The sequence below is a fragment of the Marmota monax genome, unplaced genomic scaffold, assembly GCF_021218885.2.
Source record: "Marmota monax isolate L192 unplaced genomic scaffold, Marmota_monax_Labrador192_F-V1.1 WCK01_AAM20220418_F8-fsc00152, whole genome shotgun sequence".
Lineage (NCBI taxonomy): Eukaryota > Metazoa > Chordata > Mammalia > Rodentia > Sciuridae > Marmota > Marmota monax.
The window spans coordinates 3,921,616-3,941,908 of NW_026694348.1; the positions used below are offsets into that span (position 1 = coordinate 3,921,616).

Sequence of the window (20,293 nt, forward strand, 5' to 3'; positions counted from 1 at the left end):
GAAGTGGTAGCTACATAGAAATTATCTTTTTTTTTTTTGTGGTTTCTTGATTTTCCCCTTGTTATTGTGGAAACTGGCAAAAATTTTGAACTGAAGTGCTGGTCTCTTTCTCAGAATGGATAAACACCATGGAGGGATTTTCACTCTCTTCTACCAATTTGTATATGTAACGGCAGGGGGGGGGGCGGAGTAAAATAATCAACATTTAAGATTTTCTCTTCCCTTGCTTTCCCAAAGAAGCTCTGTTTATTTTGTGGAGTGGCGTTTTAAGAGGATATGCAAATGGAGGAGGGGGAGTAAAGGGGCCTTGAGTCTCAAAGGAAATGAACAGGTGGAGTTAGCAGGCAGAGAGCAGGGGAAGAAGATTCCTGACTGGAGTGGGGAAGGGAGGCACAGTGTGTAGGGTGGTCACCTCAGTTTGGTCACCCCAGTTATTAACCTGGGGAGAGAGGGGGACAGGACATGAGGTTTCAGGGGTGATGATGAATGGTGATAAGACATCTGAAGATGAATGAATGAGTTTCTGCTGGATGTGTGTGTAACAGCCTCCCTTTGGCCTTCACTGCATTTTAGGAAAGACTGTGTTGCCTCTCCAGCCTACCTGAAGGCAGACTTTAATTTCTTTTAGAAGTGATAACGAAGCCGAGGAGTGAGCCAAAAGTCCTCAGCTTTGTCGTATGGCTAAATACTCTGGATATAAAATCAAGGTTCTTTTTCGTACTTGGCTCAAGCAACAGTGGAGTTAGCAATTCAGGCAAGTTAGTGTTTTTCTTTCTGTAAAAACTATTTGTGGCAATGTTTTGCAATATGTGTAGAGGACTCTATAAAATCCAAGGCAACATTTTATTTTTGGTCACAACTGGGGAAACAGGAATTCGAAAGAAAGTGAAATAGGCCTTCTGATGCCTTTTAGAATAATTATGCCACTAGGGTAAAAACCCTTCTGAAGCCTCACTGCTCTGGAGCCACGTGGGAAAGAAAGCAGGGCGCCATATTGGCACTCTATGTTGCTGACCTTGACCACACTAGTTTCCTTTTTACCACACAGCCAAATTCCTCTGCTGTTTTTTTTTCCTTTGCAAGGGTAAGCAGTCTAAAGACCTGAAGGGTAAGATGAGAGGTTGAGAAAATCCTGTTAACCAAGGCAATCCTGTGCCTAAAGAGAACTGCATATGGAGATAGAAGAATCAACTCATTGTAAGAGTCCTCGAGTTCAGTTCCTCCGTACCCACCAGGAAACATTCCTAAGCTCATCAACAAGAAATAAACAGAAAATTATGCTCCTAGAGAACTTATTGTATATAAACTGAAAAACTTTACTATGTCCCAAAATGCCATGACATCATGGACAAAATAAAAATTAGATGGAGATAATAAGAGAGAGGGAAAAGAAGAAAGGAAATGTGATAAAATGTGAACATTTAAGGATTCTGGATATAGGACAGCTGAGAATTCTTTGTGTTAATCCTGCAACTTGTCTGTAAGAATGAAGTCATTTCTAAAGAAGACAATTTTAAAAAATTAGTTATAGTTGGACACAATACCTTTGTTTTACTTATTTATTTTTATATGGTGCTGAGGATGAATCCCAGCATCTTGTATGTGCTAGGTGAGCACTCTACCGCTGAGCCACAATCCCAGCCCCAAAAGAAGAAATTTTTTTAAAAGGTCAAATATTGCCATAAACAAAAAGCAAAAGCAGACATGCACTAAATTGGGGAAAATATTTGTAACATTTACAATAGGTAATGAATTCCTTAACTTGTAAATCACAACCTCTAGAGTTGGGAAGATATAATGGTTAAATGGAGATTACATTGCTGGAAGCGTCTCAGTTGGTCTAATAATCTGGTTACTGTTTGGCAAAAGAGAAAGGTTTTAAAGTTGTTCATTTCCTCTGATCTAGCATTTCCTTAACTTAGTAGAAATTATACTGATAAAGTAATCAGAGAGGTACAGAATAATGGACAAGGCAGTTCATTATAAAATATATTCATCATAACATTTTTCAACAAATTTTATATATATATATATATATATATATATATATTTTGGTACCAGGAATTGAACTCAGGGGCACTTAACTACTGAGCCACATCCCTAGCTCTTTTTATTTTTTATTTTGAGACAGGGTTTCACTGAGTTGCTGAGGCTGGCTTTGAACTTGCGATCCTCCTGCCTCAGCCCACTGAGCCACTGAGATTACAGGTATATGCCATCATGCCCGGCTTATATAAATAATATATTATTTTTAGTAACATTATACTAATAGTCCAGGAATCGGATAATATCATGGGTGATGGATTACTAAGTAAGCATAAATAAAATCCTTGTGTGGAAGGGTATATTGATTGACAGTGGGAACTGTGAACAACCTGTATACTACTAACATTAGTTATCTTTGAACAGTCGTGTGTTGTCAATTACCTTCTGACACCATGAGAAACTATTTCACGTAGGTTACAGGACATATGCATGACTCCCATTCTCTTTTTGAAGGAATGAAATAACTGTTAAGGAGAAGCTGAAAACCCCACACAACACTGATGATCTCCCTTTGCAAAGTGAACATATTCTAGGACACTCAGCAATACTGAGTCTTCCCAACTTCAATGTTTTGTTTGACTGAAAAACTTGTTCAGTAGGACAGTCTCAAAATGCAAAAATATATTGCTCCAGGGTTCACTTTTTAAAAAAAATATATACTCAGCTATCAATGTATATATGCCTTACTTTATGAAAATGTGACTTACATTCAATTTTGAAATATAACCACCATGATCTTAAAAAGTAGAAGAGGAGTTAGAGATGAGCTAGTCTTACCTTCTCATTTCATTCATAAAGAGTGGAAAGTTTAGAGAGATTTAATGGGTTCCCTAGTTAATATCCATGATACCTAAACAACTTTCACAAATAATGAAAAACAGCCAAAGATCATAATAGGTAAATAGACATTACGAATGAAGAGCAAGAGCTGTAGGGCTGTGGCTCAGTGGTAGAGTGCTTGAGGCACTGGGTTCGATCCTCAGCACCACATAATAAATAAATAAATAAATAAACAAACAAACAAACAAATAAAGGATATTGTGTCCCTCTGCAACTAAAAAAATATTTTTAAAAAAGAATGAAAAGCAAGTTACAAATGAAAGGATGCAAGTGACCAATAATCACCAAATATGCTCAACCTCTGGAATAGTAAGGAAAAGGTAGATAAACCTGTTATTCTTAAGTTTATTTATAAATTATAGCCTAACAAAGAAGCAAGCAAAAAAAAAATGCAAAGATCATACGGGGGAAACACTGATCAGCCCCTCAAAGTGCCTGTACCCCCCTGCCAATTCCACTCCCAGGACACTCAGCAATAATGCCTCAATAAAAATAAGGAGAAACACCCAATGGGAAGTTGAATGAACAAGCCAGTTATGAGGAAAAATTGCAAGTTAAATAGCTGAGTGAGGAATACACTGTTTGCATTAAAATGCTCATAATAGTGTGGCTTTAAATTATTGGGGCCCCGTTTCAATGAAAACATTAAATATGTTGCTAACTTCATGCCTTATTCTAATTTTATAAAAATAGGTTCTATGCAAACACACCACATGCTTGTCTCTGTCTCTTTGGGCGCAGCGAAAGAAGTCAGGAGTTTATTTCCTCTGCAAATAAGGCCCCTAACCTCTAAGTTTGGTATTAAAATTTTTAGGCATTCATATCTTAGAACAAATTCCCCTATGCTGTGAATCATGGTTTTATTCAAAATAGAGCTCATTATAATGTCATAAATGTCAGCAGAATTCCCCTCAGATTACCTGAGAAGTGGTGCTTAATTCCAGATGAATAAAATATCATGTAAAGGGCACTTTCTTATTTTCCTCCTTAAGAAATGTATTTTTCAAAGAGTGATTTCATACAGCCCCAATTTCAAAAGAGGTGGGGTAAAGGAGAAAATTCTGATATTAAATAAACCTTCCCCCCAAATAAATAATTTTCCATTTGAGTAAATTCAAAATACATAAACTTAATAAACATTGTGGCCAAAAGAGCCTATATATCAAAAAAATGTGCCTCCTTTATCTGAAAATGCTGGCCTGCTTGCTTTCAGAAACAGGTTCTGTTCTCAAACTCTTGCTCACTTAAAAATGAGTTTTCTTTTCATAAGGGTTAATTGATCTCCCATACTACATAACAGTAATAGGTGCTTATTATGCTTTTCAAAGAAAAAGTGTGCATACCTGGCTCTTCAATTAGGTGCCTAAAGCAAACACTTGGCAGCTTACAACTTTATTTTGGTCTCCCTTTAGGTTTCTTTAAAAAAAAAAAAAAGTAGTCTTGGTCCACAGTGAAAGAGAAGGAAAGGGACACTGTTTTATTTCATATACAAACAAGGTGTCTAAAGCAATGCCTGTCTTCTCTGAGCCCATCACATATGCTGAGCACATTTGGGTATCCAGTAGGGGTGTAGATTTCTTTTGAAAATAGAACTAAATTAGTTTCTACACTAGGAAACAAATTCTGGGACTGAACACTCCCTCTTCCACTAGGAGGCAGCAGGGGTTCCAGCCCAGCCTGCAAGGAAGGCCTCAGGAAGTCAGCTGAAAAGCTAGCTTTATCTAGAACTGTCCAGGAATGAGCCTAGTTCCTGGCTCAGCCTCCAGCTGACTCAGCCTGGGGGTTGTGCTCAACGCCAGGGTGGTCATCCCAGAGTCTAGAACAAGCATCAGCAAATGGCAGCCAGTGGCCAAAGCTGGCCTGCTGCCCGTTTTGTAAATTAAGTTTTACTAAAACATAGCCAAGCCTGTACATACTGTTTATGGTTCTTCTTGCTGCAATAGCAGAACTGAGTAGTTTTGACAGACCATATATGGCCTTAGAAGCCAGAAATATTTATTCACTGGCCCATTTACAATCAATCAAAAGTTGTCAATCATTGATTGGGAGGGACCCAGGTTGGATGGTCGCTATTGCACTTTATCTAGAACTTACCCCTCTGAGCAAGCAAAAATCATCTTATTATCACCTTTTATACCAAATTTTTCCATTGTCAAATGTCTCAGGAGGATATGTTCATGGAATTTGTATCTTTGAAAGTGCTTTCAGGTGGGCAAATTATCGTGTGGCACCAAGCCACCCCTGGGTAGCACATGGTCTCATTGTCCTTTTCCAGAGGGGGACACTTTCCCTCAGTTTTGCATTACTATTTACCTGCTCTCTGCTATCTGTGTGCTCACACATACATATGCCTTCAGTGACTTAGGCTGTCACTTTATCTGATGAGATTCCCACTCGTACCAGCATAAATATGACAGCTGTAGCTAAGGTTGATCTATACCAATTTCCTGTGAACATGCACCTTTGTAACACAGGAGTGAGATTTAAGGGTGAAAGAGCTTGACCTTGTTAGCAGAAGAACAGAAACAGGAGTGGGTAGGTTTTGGTATTTGCTGATGTGAAGTAAGAGGAGATGATGAGACATGATTCTGAAATTCTCATTTCTTACAGGTGTGAATCATTCTGATTTTCCCAGGCACCCTATCTTTTTGCTATATCAGGAACTCAAGCACAGGTGGGTAGAGAGGTAGGGCAATAATGCTGGGAGAGAGAATGCTTATGGTCACTGGGAGTCTTCCAAATCTTCAGAAGGCTGAGTAGAAACTTTTGGTTGCTTTAGTTTTTTTTTTTTTTTTTAATTTTGGTACTGGGGATTAAACCAGGGGTGTTTAACCACTGAGCCACATTCCCAGCCCTTTTTTATTTTTTTGAGAGAAGATCTCGGAAAGTTGCTGAGGCTGGCTTCGAACTTGCAATCCTCCTACCTCAGCCTCCAAGCCAGGGTTCACTTTAAAAATAAATATTATACTCGACCATCAATATATGTATGCCTTTTTAAGGTCTAAAGAGAATAGACTTTTTAAGAGGAATTGTGCTTTCATTTAGTTTATCCCAGGGTGAGGAAGTGACATGGATAGATTATCAAAAGCCAGGCTGCATCTCTAACATGCAGAGGTTTATAGGTATCTGCACTGCTGTCCTGGTAACAAAAAGGAAAGTCCCAGGTTTGAGGTTTAGTCTGGAAGGTATACAAAGTCATAAATGGTTTGATTCCAGTTTGTAACCTTTTCTCCCCAACACTCCACCTTTTGTATGTGTGTGTGTGTGTGTGTGTGTGTATGTGCACACGCGTGTGAGCTGGGGATTGAACCAGGGGCTTGCTCGTGTTAGGCAAGTGCTGTATCACTCAGCTACATTCCAAGCCCTTCTAAAATTTTTATTTTGAAGCAAAGTCTCCCTGGCTAGCCTTGAATTTGTCATCCCTCTGCCTTGGCCTCCTGAGTAGCTGGATGGCTGGACCATGAGTCTTCAATGCTTTTATAAGTTAATTGCTAACATTTTAAAATTAGAATATTTCACTTAAAATCTAGATTTCCAATTTCTCTTGAAAATTCCAAGTCACTGGACATACACTGGGCTTCATTCCTGCTTGTCAGCATTTGCTCAGAGTAGGTGGGGGGTTCTCTTTCATAGAGAACCCAAGTTATCCAGTTCTGTTTATCTTCCTTACACCCAACCTTGGTAATTGTTGGTATTATTCCTCTTGACCTTGGGGCCTTTGAGCAAGGGATCTCTGCTCTATGCTGCATAAAGAATTTGTGCTGTTGCTAAGTTTTATGGCTCACTTGTGCTCTAATCATTTTCCATTCTGACTGCTTGGTGGAATGAACAGCTGACTTTGAGAAGACACGTGTACTCTGTGATCACTAAGGATGCAGAGCCATTTATCCTAGGGATCTGAATGGCTGTAAAGAGTAAGCACATCCAGTGTGATGGTGACCTTAGGATGGCTTAAAAACCAACATTTCATTGAGAGTTATCATTTCCTCTCCATCATCTTTCTGGTAATGATGTATCTCATAATTCCTGAAGAAAATGGAAGCACATTTTGTAGGGATGTATTCACTGGGATTAATAATACTTGTTTATTTGGAAAGAATTGTTGCTAAGAGCTGGGTGTGGTGGCACACACCTGTAATTCCATAGGCTTGGGAGGCTGAGGCAGGAGGATTGTGAGTTCAAAGCCAGCCTCAGCAAAAGCAAGGCACTAAGCAACTCAGTGAGACCCTGACTCTAAATAAAATACAAAATAGGGCTGGGGATGTGGCTCAATGGTTGAGTGCCCCTGAGTTTAAGCCCCAGTACTGCCCACCCCCCTCAAAAAAACCTGAATTGTTGCTAAGACTCTCAGGTCAGTCTTTAGGAACCCCATACTTTAGGTGAAACAAAAATGGAGACACACACAAAAAAAAATTAAGAAAGAACATATAGATACCTGTCATACTGTTGGGAGTCATAGGTTAGTAATCATTCTGGATCCTTCTTTTCACTGACATCTCCTACAAAGAGAAAATACAAGAAAAAAGTACCACAGGTTATAATTTGCTTTTTCCCCATCATGTTTTTGTTTCAAACATTATATGCATTATTAACCTTGAGGCAAGATTTGTCACACTCCGAGTTGGGGAAACTGAAGTCTAACTGGGCCATGGGACGTGTATGTTGACAAAACCTCTTCGTTTTTAATCTCAGGGTTCCTTCTGTAAACATGTTATTAAAGTAATATATATCTTTTCCAAGTCACATTCTTCCATCTCAGGTTTTTAAGAAAGTTTCCAGCCCACTGGTTGGCTCTTTCCCTGGCAAGAGTTAGGCGAAGATGTATTAGCATCTTTAATGTAGATCTTTGCTTCTCAAAGATGCTGGTCCGAGGATCAGCATTTCAGCATCAGCTGCTAGTTTGTTAGAACCACCTTAATCAGATTCTGCATTTAGACAAGATCCCAGGTGATTCATGTGCTCTTTAAACCTTAGATGTCCTGTTCTAGAGGACCAAATCCCTCATCTGCCCATTTAAGACTTTTCTCCAGTCAGAGCTCCCTCCTCCCCCTCGATACTTCATTAATAAGATCCATGAGCAATAGGCAGTCTGGCCCTCAGACTGGGGAAGGAGGCCCAGCAGGTGTCAATGCCCAGTGGCACAATGACCAAGGGGTGAGGGTTGAATGATGCACACAGATGGACACAGGTGGCTGATGAACAGGTCGGTGTCCTTCAGCATATTATTGCTGGGGACAGATCAGAAATGGGTTCTTATTTTTTTTCTGGAGAGTATTCTGTGTCACGTGGAGACCAGTGGCAGCATGTTGGCTTTGGAATAGCCCTGAAGCCCCGGGCATGGGCTTCAGGGTCAATGCTGTCATGTACTAGCTTTGGGATCATGACAAGTCATTTCAAAGCACTGGAATCTCCATTTCCTTGGTGGAAAACAAGGAAAGTAATGCATGCTTCACTTATTTCAGAAGGATGATGTTTTAATTTTTTAAATTGTTTTAATTAGTTCTTTTTAGTTATATGTGACAGTGGGATCCATTTGGACATAATTATACAAGCACAGAATATGTCTTGTTCTGATTTGTTTCTGAGTTTTAGAGAGGATGTGAGTGAGGGTCTGGGTGTGGTGGCACATGCCTGTAATCCCAGCAGCTTGGGAGGCTGAGGCAGGAGGATCATGAGTTTAAAGCAGCCTCAGCAACTTAGTGAGGCCCTAAGCAACTCAGTGAAACTTTGTCTCTAAATAAAATACAAAAAAGGGATGGGGATGTGGCTCAGTGGCTAAGTGCCCCTGGGTTTGATCCCTGCTATCCAAAAAAAGATTGAAAAAAATGTATGTGAGTGAAAATGCTGGGTGGACTATAATGTACTGGGCACAGGAAAACCATCAGAAGAGGAAGAACAATCTCAATGTTGGGGAAGAGGAAGAACCATCTCAATGTTGGGGAAGAGGAAGTATATGAACTATGTTCACAGTGCAGATTTATAGATGACCATTCATTCTAACTCTACATTTAATACTAAGCAATGAAGTCATACACCATCATAGTTCTTGTCACACCCAGTGGAAATTATAGGCTTACATGGCTGCCTTTCCCACTACACTATAATCTCTTCATGACCAGTCCTGCCCCTCTCATTTATATATCTTTCATATCAAGCAGAGTATCAGATACAAAATGGGCACTCCACAACTATGTGATGAATAATTGAATAAAATAAAACAAATGAAGTTGATACGGCATGATGCAAGCCACCTGAATTGGTATCTGATAGAACAGAAGATTATTATTAACTATTAGGAAAATGCATTCTTGCTCCTAATCAGCTTTTCAAAGTTCACCAGCCCCAAGTCTCTGCCCATCCTCATTCCACAGTCCAGCTGGGTTTTGAGGGAGAGGGACCAGGTGTGGAGATGTCCTCCAGTGAGAACACAGGTCACCCCAGCGGTGCTGCATGTCTGAACTGTGTTGCTTTTCTTATAAACTGTGCAGCCATTAGCGGCCCCCTTCAGACGCGGGGAGCTGCCATGTTTTCACATGACGTGCTCCAGAATGTTCTGGAGATAATGAGCTCTGCTCAAGCTGGGCCAGTCCAGTGCCCCACCTCTGGCCAAACTGGTTCAAGACCTGAAGTAAGCTAATAAGATACCTCTTCAGGATATTTGGAGAGAGGAAGGGAAGAAGAGAGAGAAGAAGGGAAGAAGAGTAGGAAGAAGCCAGGGGAGGTAAAGAGATACTCATCTCCTTTCCACAGAAAGAATTCATCAGAAGTTAAAACCCTAAGATTCTTTGGGTCCATGTCTCTCAGCCACCTGGAAAAAGTCCATCTGAAGGTGAAAGAGGATCAACCTGACTTCAGAGACTCTGAGGTGGAAAGGGAATGCTGTGGCCCAGACCCTCGGTTTCCATTCCCCCTGAGACCCAACTCTGTCCCCTTCTGCTCCTCTAAGGGTCTGGCTACTCAACTCTTCTCTGGTCACACCCTGAGCAAAATGATCTCCTTTTCATATAATCCAATTCAAGTCATGCTTCTGTCAACTGCAACCAAAAGAATTTAGCCCCTGGATTAAAATGCAACATTAATACGAATGTGTCAGAAGAGTTTGTATTCTTTTCATCATCTCAAAGTTGGACTACAAAATTGCAGTTATTGCTATATTATCAACTCAAGAATTTATTTTCCACACTCCAATTAAGTAGGCATACATACTACAGAAAAGTATTGTCTGTGAAGCAGAAAGAATCCAGGAACAGGAGAAAAATCTTATTGACATTTTAAAGTTAATGTCAGCACCACAAAACTTAGTACTAATTTTCCTATTTAGTATTATCATCCCTCAACCACTTTGGTATTTCTGTTACAATATTATAGCAGTAGCATTACTATGATGATAGCATTAATGTATACTATTACTATAGTACTTTGGCATTGAATATTATTTAGTGTTTAATATTATTTAGTACTGTTTTCCTTAAATGAGTTCACACAGTTTTTGTTACTATAGTTCCATATATTTAAAGTCAGGTGTTGTAATTCCTCCAGTGTTGATTTTTTGGCTTAGAATTGCTTTGGCTATTCTGGGTCTTTTGTTCTTCCAAATGAATTTCAGGACTTTTTTTTTTTTCTTTGAACCTTTAGTTCTGTGAAGAACCTCATTGGCGTTTTGATGGGGATTGTACTGAATGTATATATTGCTTTTGGTCATTTGGCTACTTTAACAATATTAATTCTGCCTACCCATGAACATAAGTGACCTCGCCATCTTCTTGGGTCTTTTTCAATATCTTTGTTTACTGTTCTGTAATTTTTATTACAGAGCCTGTTGTTCATCTCCTTGGTTAGATCTACTCCTAGGTATATTTTGAGGCTATTGTGAATGAAATTGTTTTTCTGATTTCTTTTTCAGCAGATGCATTATTGGTATATAGGAAGGTGATGGATTTTTCTATCTTGATTTTATAACCTGCCATTTTGCTTAATTTGTTTATTAGCTCTTAGCAGTCTTTTGGTGGAGCTTTTTGTAGAGGGTCATACCATCTGCAAACAGTGAGAATTTGTCTTCTTACTTTCTTATTTTTTATCTCTTTTATTTCGTCTCTTGCATAATTGCTCTGGCTAGAATTTTCAGTACTTTATTGAATGTGAGTGGTGAGAGTGGATGCTTTCCATATTTTTGAAAGGAAATGTTTTCAGTTTTCCCCCATTCACTATGATGTTGACTTTGTGTTTGTCATATATAGCTTTTATGATATTGAGGTAGTTTCCTTCTGTCCCTAGTTTTTTTCAATGTTTTTATCATGATTGGGTGCTGAATTCTGTTGAAGACTTTCTCTGCATCTATTGAGATGAATGTGTGATTTTTGTCCTTAATCCTATTTATGTGGTGAATTACATTTATTGATTTGCATATGTTGAACTATCTTTGCAGCCCTGGAATAAAACCAAATTGGTCATGATGCACAATTTTTTTAATATGTTGTCAAATACAATTTGTTAATGTTTTAAAGATTTTTGCATATAAGTTCACGAGGGATGCTGGTCTGTAGTTTTCTTTCTTCCATGTGTCCTTATCTGATTTCGGTATAAGGGAGATACTGCTTTATAGAAAAAAAAATTGGAAGTGCTTCATCCTCATGTTTATTTCATGAGGAACATTGGCATTAATATTTAAAGTTCTGGTAGAATTTTGATGGGGAAGATCCATCTAGTCCTGGGCTTTTCTTTGTTGAAAGGCTTTTTATTACTGCTTCTAGCTCATTGCTAGTTACTGGTCTGTCTAGGTTTTCTGTATCCTCTTGATTTAATTTTGTCAGGTCATGTGTAACTAGAAATGTATATATTTCTTCTAGGTTTTCCAATTTATAGAAATACAAATTTTCAAAAGAATCCCCAATGATTCTCTGGATATCCTTGATGCCTGTGGTCATTTCTTCTTTTGCCATCTGTAATCTTATTAATTTGGGTCTCTCTCTTTCTTTTGGTTACTTTGGCTAATGGCTTATCAATCTTTTTTAAAAATTAAATTATTTATTCTAATTTGTTATATATGATATATTCTATCACATATATATGCAATTCAATTCATATTATACAAATAGAGCAAAATTTTTCTTCTGTGGTCGTACACAAAGTAGATTCACACCATTTGCGTCTTCATACATGTACTTAGGGTAATGATGTCCATTTCATTCCACCATCTTTCCTACTCCCATGCCCCCTCCCTTCCCTTCCCTCCCCTTTTCTCTATCTAAAGTTCCTCCATTCTTCCAGTGTCCTTCCCTCTGCATCCCCATTATGAGTCAGCATCATATCAAAGAAAACATTCGGCCTTTAGTTTTGGGGACTGGCTAACTCACTTAGCATAATATTCTTCAACTCTGTCCATTTACTGCAAATGCCATGATTTTGTTCTCTTCTAATGCTGAGTAATACCATTGTGTGTGTGTGTGTGTGTGTGTGTGTGTGTGTGTATGTATATATATTTGTATATATATATATATATATACACACACACACACACACACACACACACACACACCACAGTTTCCCTATTCATTCATCTACTGAAGGGTATCTGGGTTGGTTCCACCATTTAGCTGTTGTGAACTGTGCCACTATAAACATTGGTGTGGCTGTGTCACTGTAGTATGTTGTTTTAAGTTCTTTGGGTATAAACCAAGGAATGAGATAGCTGGGTCAAATAGTGGTTCCATTCCAAGTTTTTTTTTTTTTTTTTCCATATATTGTCTCCCTTTATTTCTCTTCTACATGTAAGTGAAAGTATCAAACCCATTTTCACTTATGTGTGTAGGCAGGCTCTGTTGTTCAGGAACCTCACTGTTCAGTATCAAAGTGGGCTTGATAAACGTCCAACACCAAGGAGAGGAGCCTTGGTTCTGGGGTTGACAACCAACTGTTCCAGACTAGAATCGGTGCTTCAAGGGGAATCAAACTTTCCTTTGCCTGAGGCAAGACCTTGGCTCCAGTATTCCAATTTTGTTGGGCTAGTGACCCCCACCCCTGGCGTACAAGGGTCACTCTAAGCCCGCCTCTGCCCTCTCACTCAGGGCCAATAGATAGTTTAGGGGTGGAAGACCTTCTGGGAATTGGACAAAAGACACGAAAAAAGCCTGTCCCAATGAACTCACATACCATGCTGCATCCAATTTCAGAGTGGGTCCCAGAGACACCCTTGGCAGCCCCACCAGGACTCAAGGGGACCAGCTGGAAGCACTGCCAGGAGAAGGACTGGAGGAAAGGAAGGGGTGCAGGCCTGCGCAGGTGTTGGAAGCCCATCCCACCATGTCCCAGCAGTGTGACTTTGAGCAGGGCGCTGCACCTCTCTGTGCAGTCCCAGCATGGAAGCGCACAAGTTAAGTGCCTGGCACACAGCAAAGTGGAGCTGCCATGGCCAGCAGCGCAACCCCGCCACCTTGGGAAACTGAGGCGGGACCTGGGGTCACTTCCGAGTGCAAGGTCTGACTGGCCAGGGGGACTGGCCCGCAGCCCTGGACGACCAGCTGGGTGCAGGTTCCGGGATAGCGCGAATCAGGTGGTGCCGCTGAAGCCGCGGGGCCTGTTGAGCTGCCTCGGATGCCGTGGGCCATCTGCCCGCCCCCCTCCCCTCGCCCAGGGTCTGTTTCTGCCCCTCTCACCCTCCTCAGCCCCAAAAGGCCAACACTGCTCACCAGCCACGCTGCCTCTGCCACCTCCGCTCCCATTCCAAGTTTTCAAAGGAATCTCTATACTGCTTTCCAGAGTGGTTGAACCAATTTGCAGTCCCACTAGCAATGAATGAGTGTGCCTTTTCCCCCACATCCTCATCCACATTTCTTGTTGCCTGTATTCTTGATGATTGCTATTCTGACTGGAGCAAGATGAAATCTTGAGTGGTTGATTTGCATTTCTCTAATTGCTAACGATGTTGAACATTTTTTTCATATATTTATTGATTGTATATTCTCTCCTGAGAAGTGTCTGTTCAGTTCCTTGGCCCATTTATTGATTGGGTAGGGTTTATAGATCTTATTTAACTTTTCCAAGAATCAAATCATCATTTCATTGTTCCTTTCTATTATTTTTTAAAATTCTTGGATCCTTTCTATTTTTAAAAATTCTTGGTTTCATGGATTTCAGCTCTGATTTTAATTATTTCCTTCTTTCTGCTGTTTTTGGAATTGGTTTGTTCTTATTTTTTCAAGGTTCTTGAGATACATCATTAGGTTGTTTATTTGGGATCTTTCCAATTTTCTTATGTAGGTACTCATAGCTATAAGCTTTGCTCTTAGAACCACTTCATGGTGTTCCAAAGGTTCTGGCATGTTGTATTGCTATTTTTTTTTTAAGAGTCAATGTCTTTTTTAAAAATATTTTTTGTAGTTGTAGATGGATAGCATACCTTTATTTTATTTATTTTTTTTGCTGTGTTAAGGATCAAACCCAGTGCTTCACACATGCTAGGCAAGTGCTCTGCCACTGAGCTAAAACTCCAGCCCTGTATCACTATTCTTATTTGATTGACTAAAAATATTTTAATTTCTTAGGGGAGAGTTTTCAATTACACCCAGTGAAGGTTTGCATGCATATCAGGGCCCTTCAAAGTCTTTCAGCAGCCCTGACAGTTTGGCACCAGTTGAGGGAGAAATGCCATTCCATTGATTCTCTGGGGTGGTTGCTGCTCAAGTGAAAAATACCTCTTGCACGTAGGTCATTCTTTTGCCCAGTCAGTCGGTTGAGAGGCTGTCCTGGAGGCCTGCTCTGCTTAGGCCATGCCCCAGGTTGTGTTTAAAGATGACGCTCAGTCTGTCCACCAGGAGCTTCTAGTCTAATAGACGGAGAGAGACTCTCTCTCTCTCTGTCTCTCTCTCTCTCTGTCTCTGTCTCTCTCTGTCTCTCTCTCTCTCTCACACACACACACACACACACACACACACACACACAAAGGCCAAAAGTGTACAGGTTTCCCCTTCTTTCTCTTTTCAGAGTAGAGAAGGCAAGAGGGAAGGAGAGGATCTCCTACCTGGGCCTGGGCCTGTCTGGGAAGGCTTCTGAGTCACGTGACCTAGGACCTGATGGCTCTCCTTTGGAACAGGCCTCTCCCCAGGTTGTGACTTAACCCTCTGTTCTCATGCTGTGCTTCTAGGCACATGAACTACTTCACAGGCAAGGAGCCGGTGCATGCAGAGAACCCGGTAACTCCTTACATTCATGCAGGGAGTAAAGCGGAGAAGAAATATGATCCCATTTGAAGTTTTAGAGCTTCACTATAGGTGCTGGGTGAAAACGTCAGGTGCTATGGCAGGTCTGGAGGAGGGGAAGGGGCTAGAACTTAGGTGGTGACTGTAGAAGAGGTCAGAGGGTCAGAGATTCAGGACATTTAGTAGGTAGAGGTAGTAAGGCATGGTGTTGAATGTGCTGTGAGCATTTTACCTCTGGTCTGAACTCTGAGGAGGCAGATAGGCTAAGAAGGGAGGCTCTGTGCCCTCAAGGAATTTACAATTCATTTTACAAGCTGGCCAGGCAGGAGCAGCTAAAAATACAAGTCACAGATACCACGTGCTAAGGGTTAGTGCTGAGGCTCACGCAGGCTGAGCTTTGTCAGTTTCAGCCTCTTTCAGTTCATGTCCTGGAAGTAAAACTCATTCCCCTTGGAAGAGTGGACCTCTCAGAAACACATTTTTGATTTTTTTTTGGAGGGTTACTGGGGATTGAACTCAGGGGGCACCTGACCACTGAGCCACATCCCTAGCCCTTTTTTTTGTATTTTATTTAGAGACAAGGTTTCACTGAGTTACTTAGAGCCTCACTAAGTTGCTGAGGCTGGCTTTGAACTTGTGATCCTTCTGCCTCAGCCTCCCAAGTCACTGGGGTTATAGGCATGTGCCACTGCACCCCACTATTTCTGATATATTTTTAAAGATAGAAGTGATGGAAAGGTTGTTATTGAGTCCTCTGAAACTGAAAAGTTTCAGTTTAAATTATTATTAACGCTTAGGAAACAGGTGGAAGGATCTCGGAAGATACCAGCCCCTCACAACTCTTGGTGAGTTGAGGCTGCTGCTAAAAATGGGAAGGCCACATGGGCTGGACAGATGGAGGTCCACAGCAAATGTGGGCAGCTCCATGTTAAGAGCGATATCTCATGTAGAATGTCCTGGATGATGAAAAACCTATCTAAGAAACATTTAAGGTGACTTTGGTGGCTTAAAGACTCATAGACAGCACAGAAGTCCACCTCCCTGGACACCACTGTCACCAAGATAAAAGGGAGGTGGAACTTCTTCCTTCCTTGCCATTTTCTTCTTTTGACACTGAATTTGACCTATTTGGCCTTTTATGAAAATTTTTTTCTCTTTCAAGGTTAACTTTTATGTTCACTTAACCTTATTATGCAGAGTATGGAAGCTTGGACACAATAATGAATTTGTCCCCAACTCTATAAGCGTCCTAAAGGCAGCACTAGTTTGTCTTTCCACAAGACCTTTGCATTTTAATAGTGAATCCAGGACCCAGTGAATGTTATGGCTGAATTTATGATGATAGGAAGAAGTTAGGAACTCAAATATCAGAGCACAGAGAGGCAAGATGTATTCAAATCATACCATGCTGTGATCCACCTTTTATGATTCATATAAAACTCCTCATTTAGAAGTATAGTACCAAAAATTCAGTAAGAGAAAAATATTTTAAAAGCCAGCATAGGTAGATATGGGATGGGAGCTGGTTAAAAAGGACTATTAGGCTCCAGGAAAGTTAACGAAGATGTGCAAATACAGTACAAGCTCTGCCGATCCTTCTGCCTAGGTGTTAATCTCGGTGGATCACCTCTTTGCCAGAAGGCAAAGTCAGAATTCCTTTGCTGGGAAAGAGGCAGGAGACTCAAGCCCCACACAGCAGACATCAGCAAATGACTCTTGAAAGGCAAAGCTATAATTTTCATTTCAGATTTTTTAGCAGTCACTATAAGCGTTTTTGCCTTCAGGGAGGGAAACAATACAACCAGGTTCTGTGGTTGAAACTGAGCTTAATTTGCTGTGGCTAATTTTGTTGTTGTTGTTCTTAGCAAAATGATTAGCCTTTACTTCTGCCCCCCCCCCCCCTTTCTAATTTATGTCCAATCATCTAATTCCCGGGTGCATTTCTACTTTTCATTTTAACCTTTGTCTGGACCAACCATTGTCCCCTTCCTTCTGTTTTTTTCTTCTCATCTCTCATTCCATCTCTTCAGCAGGCAAAGTCACAATGGCATGTTGAAAAGACCATAGGCCCTGTCACTTACTAACAGAATGACAAGGGATATTAACAATCAAGAGATGCATTCCTAAAGTGGGGATATGATCATCTACCTCAAAGGGGAATGTGTTGGAGTCAACAGAGTAAGGGCACTTGATACGTGGTGGTGCTCGTCCACCCTTAGGTACTGGATTCAGGGGACACAGCCTGAGCAAAGTCCTGTTTCCACTTTCAGGACTAGGTTTCAGCAGTGGAAGGGACAGGATACTTGGGGTCAGAGTGGGCTTTACAACGAACACCACCCTATAAATCCAAAATCATCTGCTACTCTAACTTATCACCACCTGGAATAAAACAGAGCACTTCTTTTAACCAAATAATGCAGTGGTAGAAAAGTCAAGGAGAAATCAGCCAATAAAAGTTTTATGAGACCAACTCTGAAAGGCTCAATCATCGCCTGTGCTGGGTTCCTAGTACATTTTCTTGGTGGCTGCTGTTCTCTACAGCTAACTTATCATCTCTGAACGCATCTAAGAAATGGGGGCGAGCCTCAGGTGGAAAGCAGATAGGTGATTTGAGGAAGGTCTGACGCAGCAGGCGCAACCGCTTCAGCAGACACCCCGTTGGCCGGAGCACCGTGCACTCCTCTGCTGACACCTGCTGGAGAGCAGGGTAGCCGTTCGTGCCCAACCTGAGGAAAGCTTGATTGAGGGCGCGCGTGCGCGCATGTATGTGCGCATGTGCGCGCGTGTGCACCTGTGGTGCGCGCCTGTACATGTGCGCGCGCGTGAGATGAAAGGCCTGGAAACGCATTCATCGCGTCGTGGTAATTAAATAATTCCTGAGGAATGAGATGTACCACGCAGAACCGCCAGATGCCTGCATCTATAATTGTGGTTAGGTGACTCACTGAGACACATGCACGAAAAACAACAAACAAGAATGTGAAAATAAAACATTTGCACTGAAGCAAATGAATTATTGATTTTTTAAAAAGTGTTTAATGATGAATAAGACACTAACAAACCGCCCACTCGCTCCATCAATCCTGGACAGCTTCATAAGAAAAGTCGACTCCTTGACTGCTGGATAGCAGTATCATCTACAGAAATAAATAAATATTCAATTTTTGTCCCAAGGAGCAGGCGTCTCCCAGTCTGAGGTCAGGGTCTGCAGCTTTTGGTATCTGCAGTGAGGAATTTGCAGATTTTCAACTCTGGTATAAGAATGGTAATCTTTGTAAAGGGTGTTGTAAAGACAACTTTGCCCTTAAATATCTTGGAAAATGAAAATAAGTTTCTCCCAACGAATACAGACATCCCTTTTTACTAAAATGCTAAATGGTGAGCAGAGAAGGGGAGTGACATTGCAATGTTCCTACAGAAATAGACTTCTGAACGTTGCAGTCTCCACTTCCCTGTTTGTTAAGTTCTTGTTGGGAGCTGCTTGGTAACAGTCCATTTGGCCAACTTTATCAGCAAATTCACTGGTTTCCTGTAGAAATGTCATGTGCACAATCTGACACGTGCACTCGGAGTCTTGTCTTTCAGCGATCTGTTTTCAGGATCATTTTTAGGAATGGACCAGAGCAATCATTAGTTCAAATCTGGAGGATTTAATCCATTATGTTTAACTCATGATAAAGAGCTGGGACATTAAGTGGGAATTTAGGTTATTTCTCAAAAAATCACAGAATCCTTGGTTAAGGGAGATGGAATGGGTACATCTGGGTAGGAAGGTGGGAAAGGAAAGGAGCCCCTAAAAGATGCATGTTGTTGTAATTTTCTGTAAGTTTTCCCCCTGGCATTTAAGTTAAATTTAGAATGTGTGTTTTTGTAGAAGTGCTTATCTGAATACCTAAACCTGTCAGAAGGTATATAGTTAAAATATACCTGGGGACAGTGATGCTATCACACAGAGATTCCTCATGTTCTGTGCCTCACACTCTTAGTGTTTCAATGATTTTTTTTTTTTCACAGTGACCCCAGATCAAAATAAATACTTAAATGCACTGTTTACTAAACAGTTCAATATAAACAGCCTGGCAGTAGTACTTGCATAGCATCTGACAGCTATTGCTATGCTTCTCTCAAAAACTACAAATATTGCACTGTATTCCTATAGATTTACTGTGGCAGAGTACCTTAGTGCCAAGTTTGGGAATTATGGCTATCACTTATTTAGAAATTGGTGAAAAGTCCCAGGGTATGATCTGCACCCTCTTCACTCAGCCCTCCCTCTGAGATCTTGATCACATAATTTGACCTGTCAGTTTTATACTACTAAATGAGTCTGCCTTACTGATACAGAGTAGAGAGTAAGTAGGAGACAGAGTGAAGTCTAAGGATTTAAGACAGACCTGGGAATAAGTCAGGTTTGGTAATCACTGGATAGTTTCCTGAGCCCCTACCACATGGGTAGGATGTGATGAAAAATCTGGGAGGTAAAATGACACAGATGTAAGGGCAGTGAGGAAGGGGGACACAGCAAGTCACACTGTCACTGGAAGCTACAGGAGTGCCAAAGATGGCTGAGAAGCTGGCCGAATATCAAACGTTTTAAGTTCTTAAGTGAAAATCAAACAAATGAGCATGAGCTCTGTCAAACAAGCCAGAGTCCTTGTGTGGGGACCTCAGGAGAGGGATGAACGGCAGGTGGCCTGCATTCCCATCCTGGTCTGTTTCTGACTTACAGGTAGCAGTGAGCTGCCTCTAGTTACCTTCAGCTTGGGCTGAACTAATGGCCCTCAAACACCTGGTGAACACCTGGAAGGCTGATTAAAACAGATTGCTGGGTTGCACCCTGGAGTTTCTGATTCAGTTATTTCAGGGGTACGGGAGAAGTCTGCACTTCTAACAAGTCCCCATGTCATCTGGCTACACTTCCAGGGACTGTGTGTTGAGAGTCACCAGCCTTAACCATATAACAAGATGCTAAAGAAACTGGGGAGCCATCCTGGTTAGATGACATCCCTGCCTCTCCATTCTGCCCAGCACACGCCTGGCCTTCTCTAGATCACATTCAGCACAGCAGTGCTCACCTTGGCTGAGGCACCTGGTTCTGTTGGTGGAATATTCCCACCTCTGAAGACCATGTGTGTTTTATGTGGGTACTCCTGAATTTGGGATATTTAGGTCCTATAGTAATAAAGTGACAATGAGACATGATGTGTGTGGGG

The 20,293-nt window shown here is 41.0% G+C and overlaps 1 protein-coding gene across 5 annotated transcripts in view; it reads right to left on the reverse strand.

Moving 5' to 3' along the window:
* The window catches only part of Thrb (thyroid hormone receptor beta), a 374,654-nt gene that overhangs the window by 99,242 nt on the left and 255,119 nt on the right, over positions 1–20,293 (reverse strand). For all 5 annotated transcript variants that reach the window (XM_046467719.2, XM_046467722.2, XM_046467720.2 and 2 more), the window contains exon 3: positions 7,322–7,385. In XM_046467719.2, coding sequence (XP_046323675.1) covers positions 7,322–7,343 — 22 coding nt within the window. In that variant the 5' untranslated portion in view covers positions 7,344–7,385. The remainder of the gene's footprint in view (positions 1–7,321; positions 7,386–20,293) is intronic.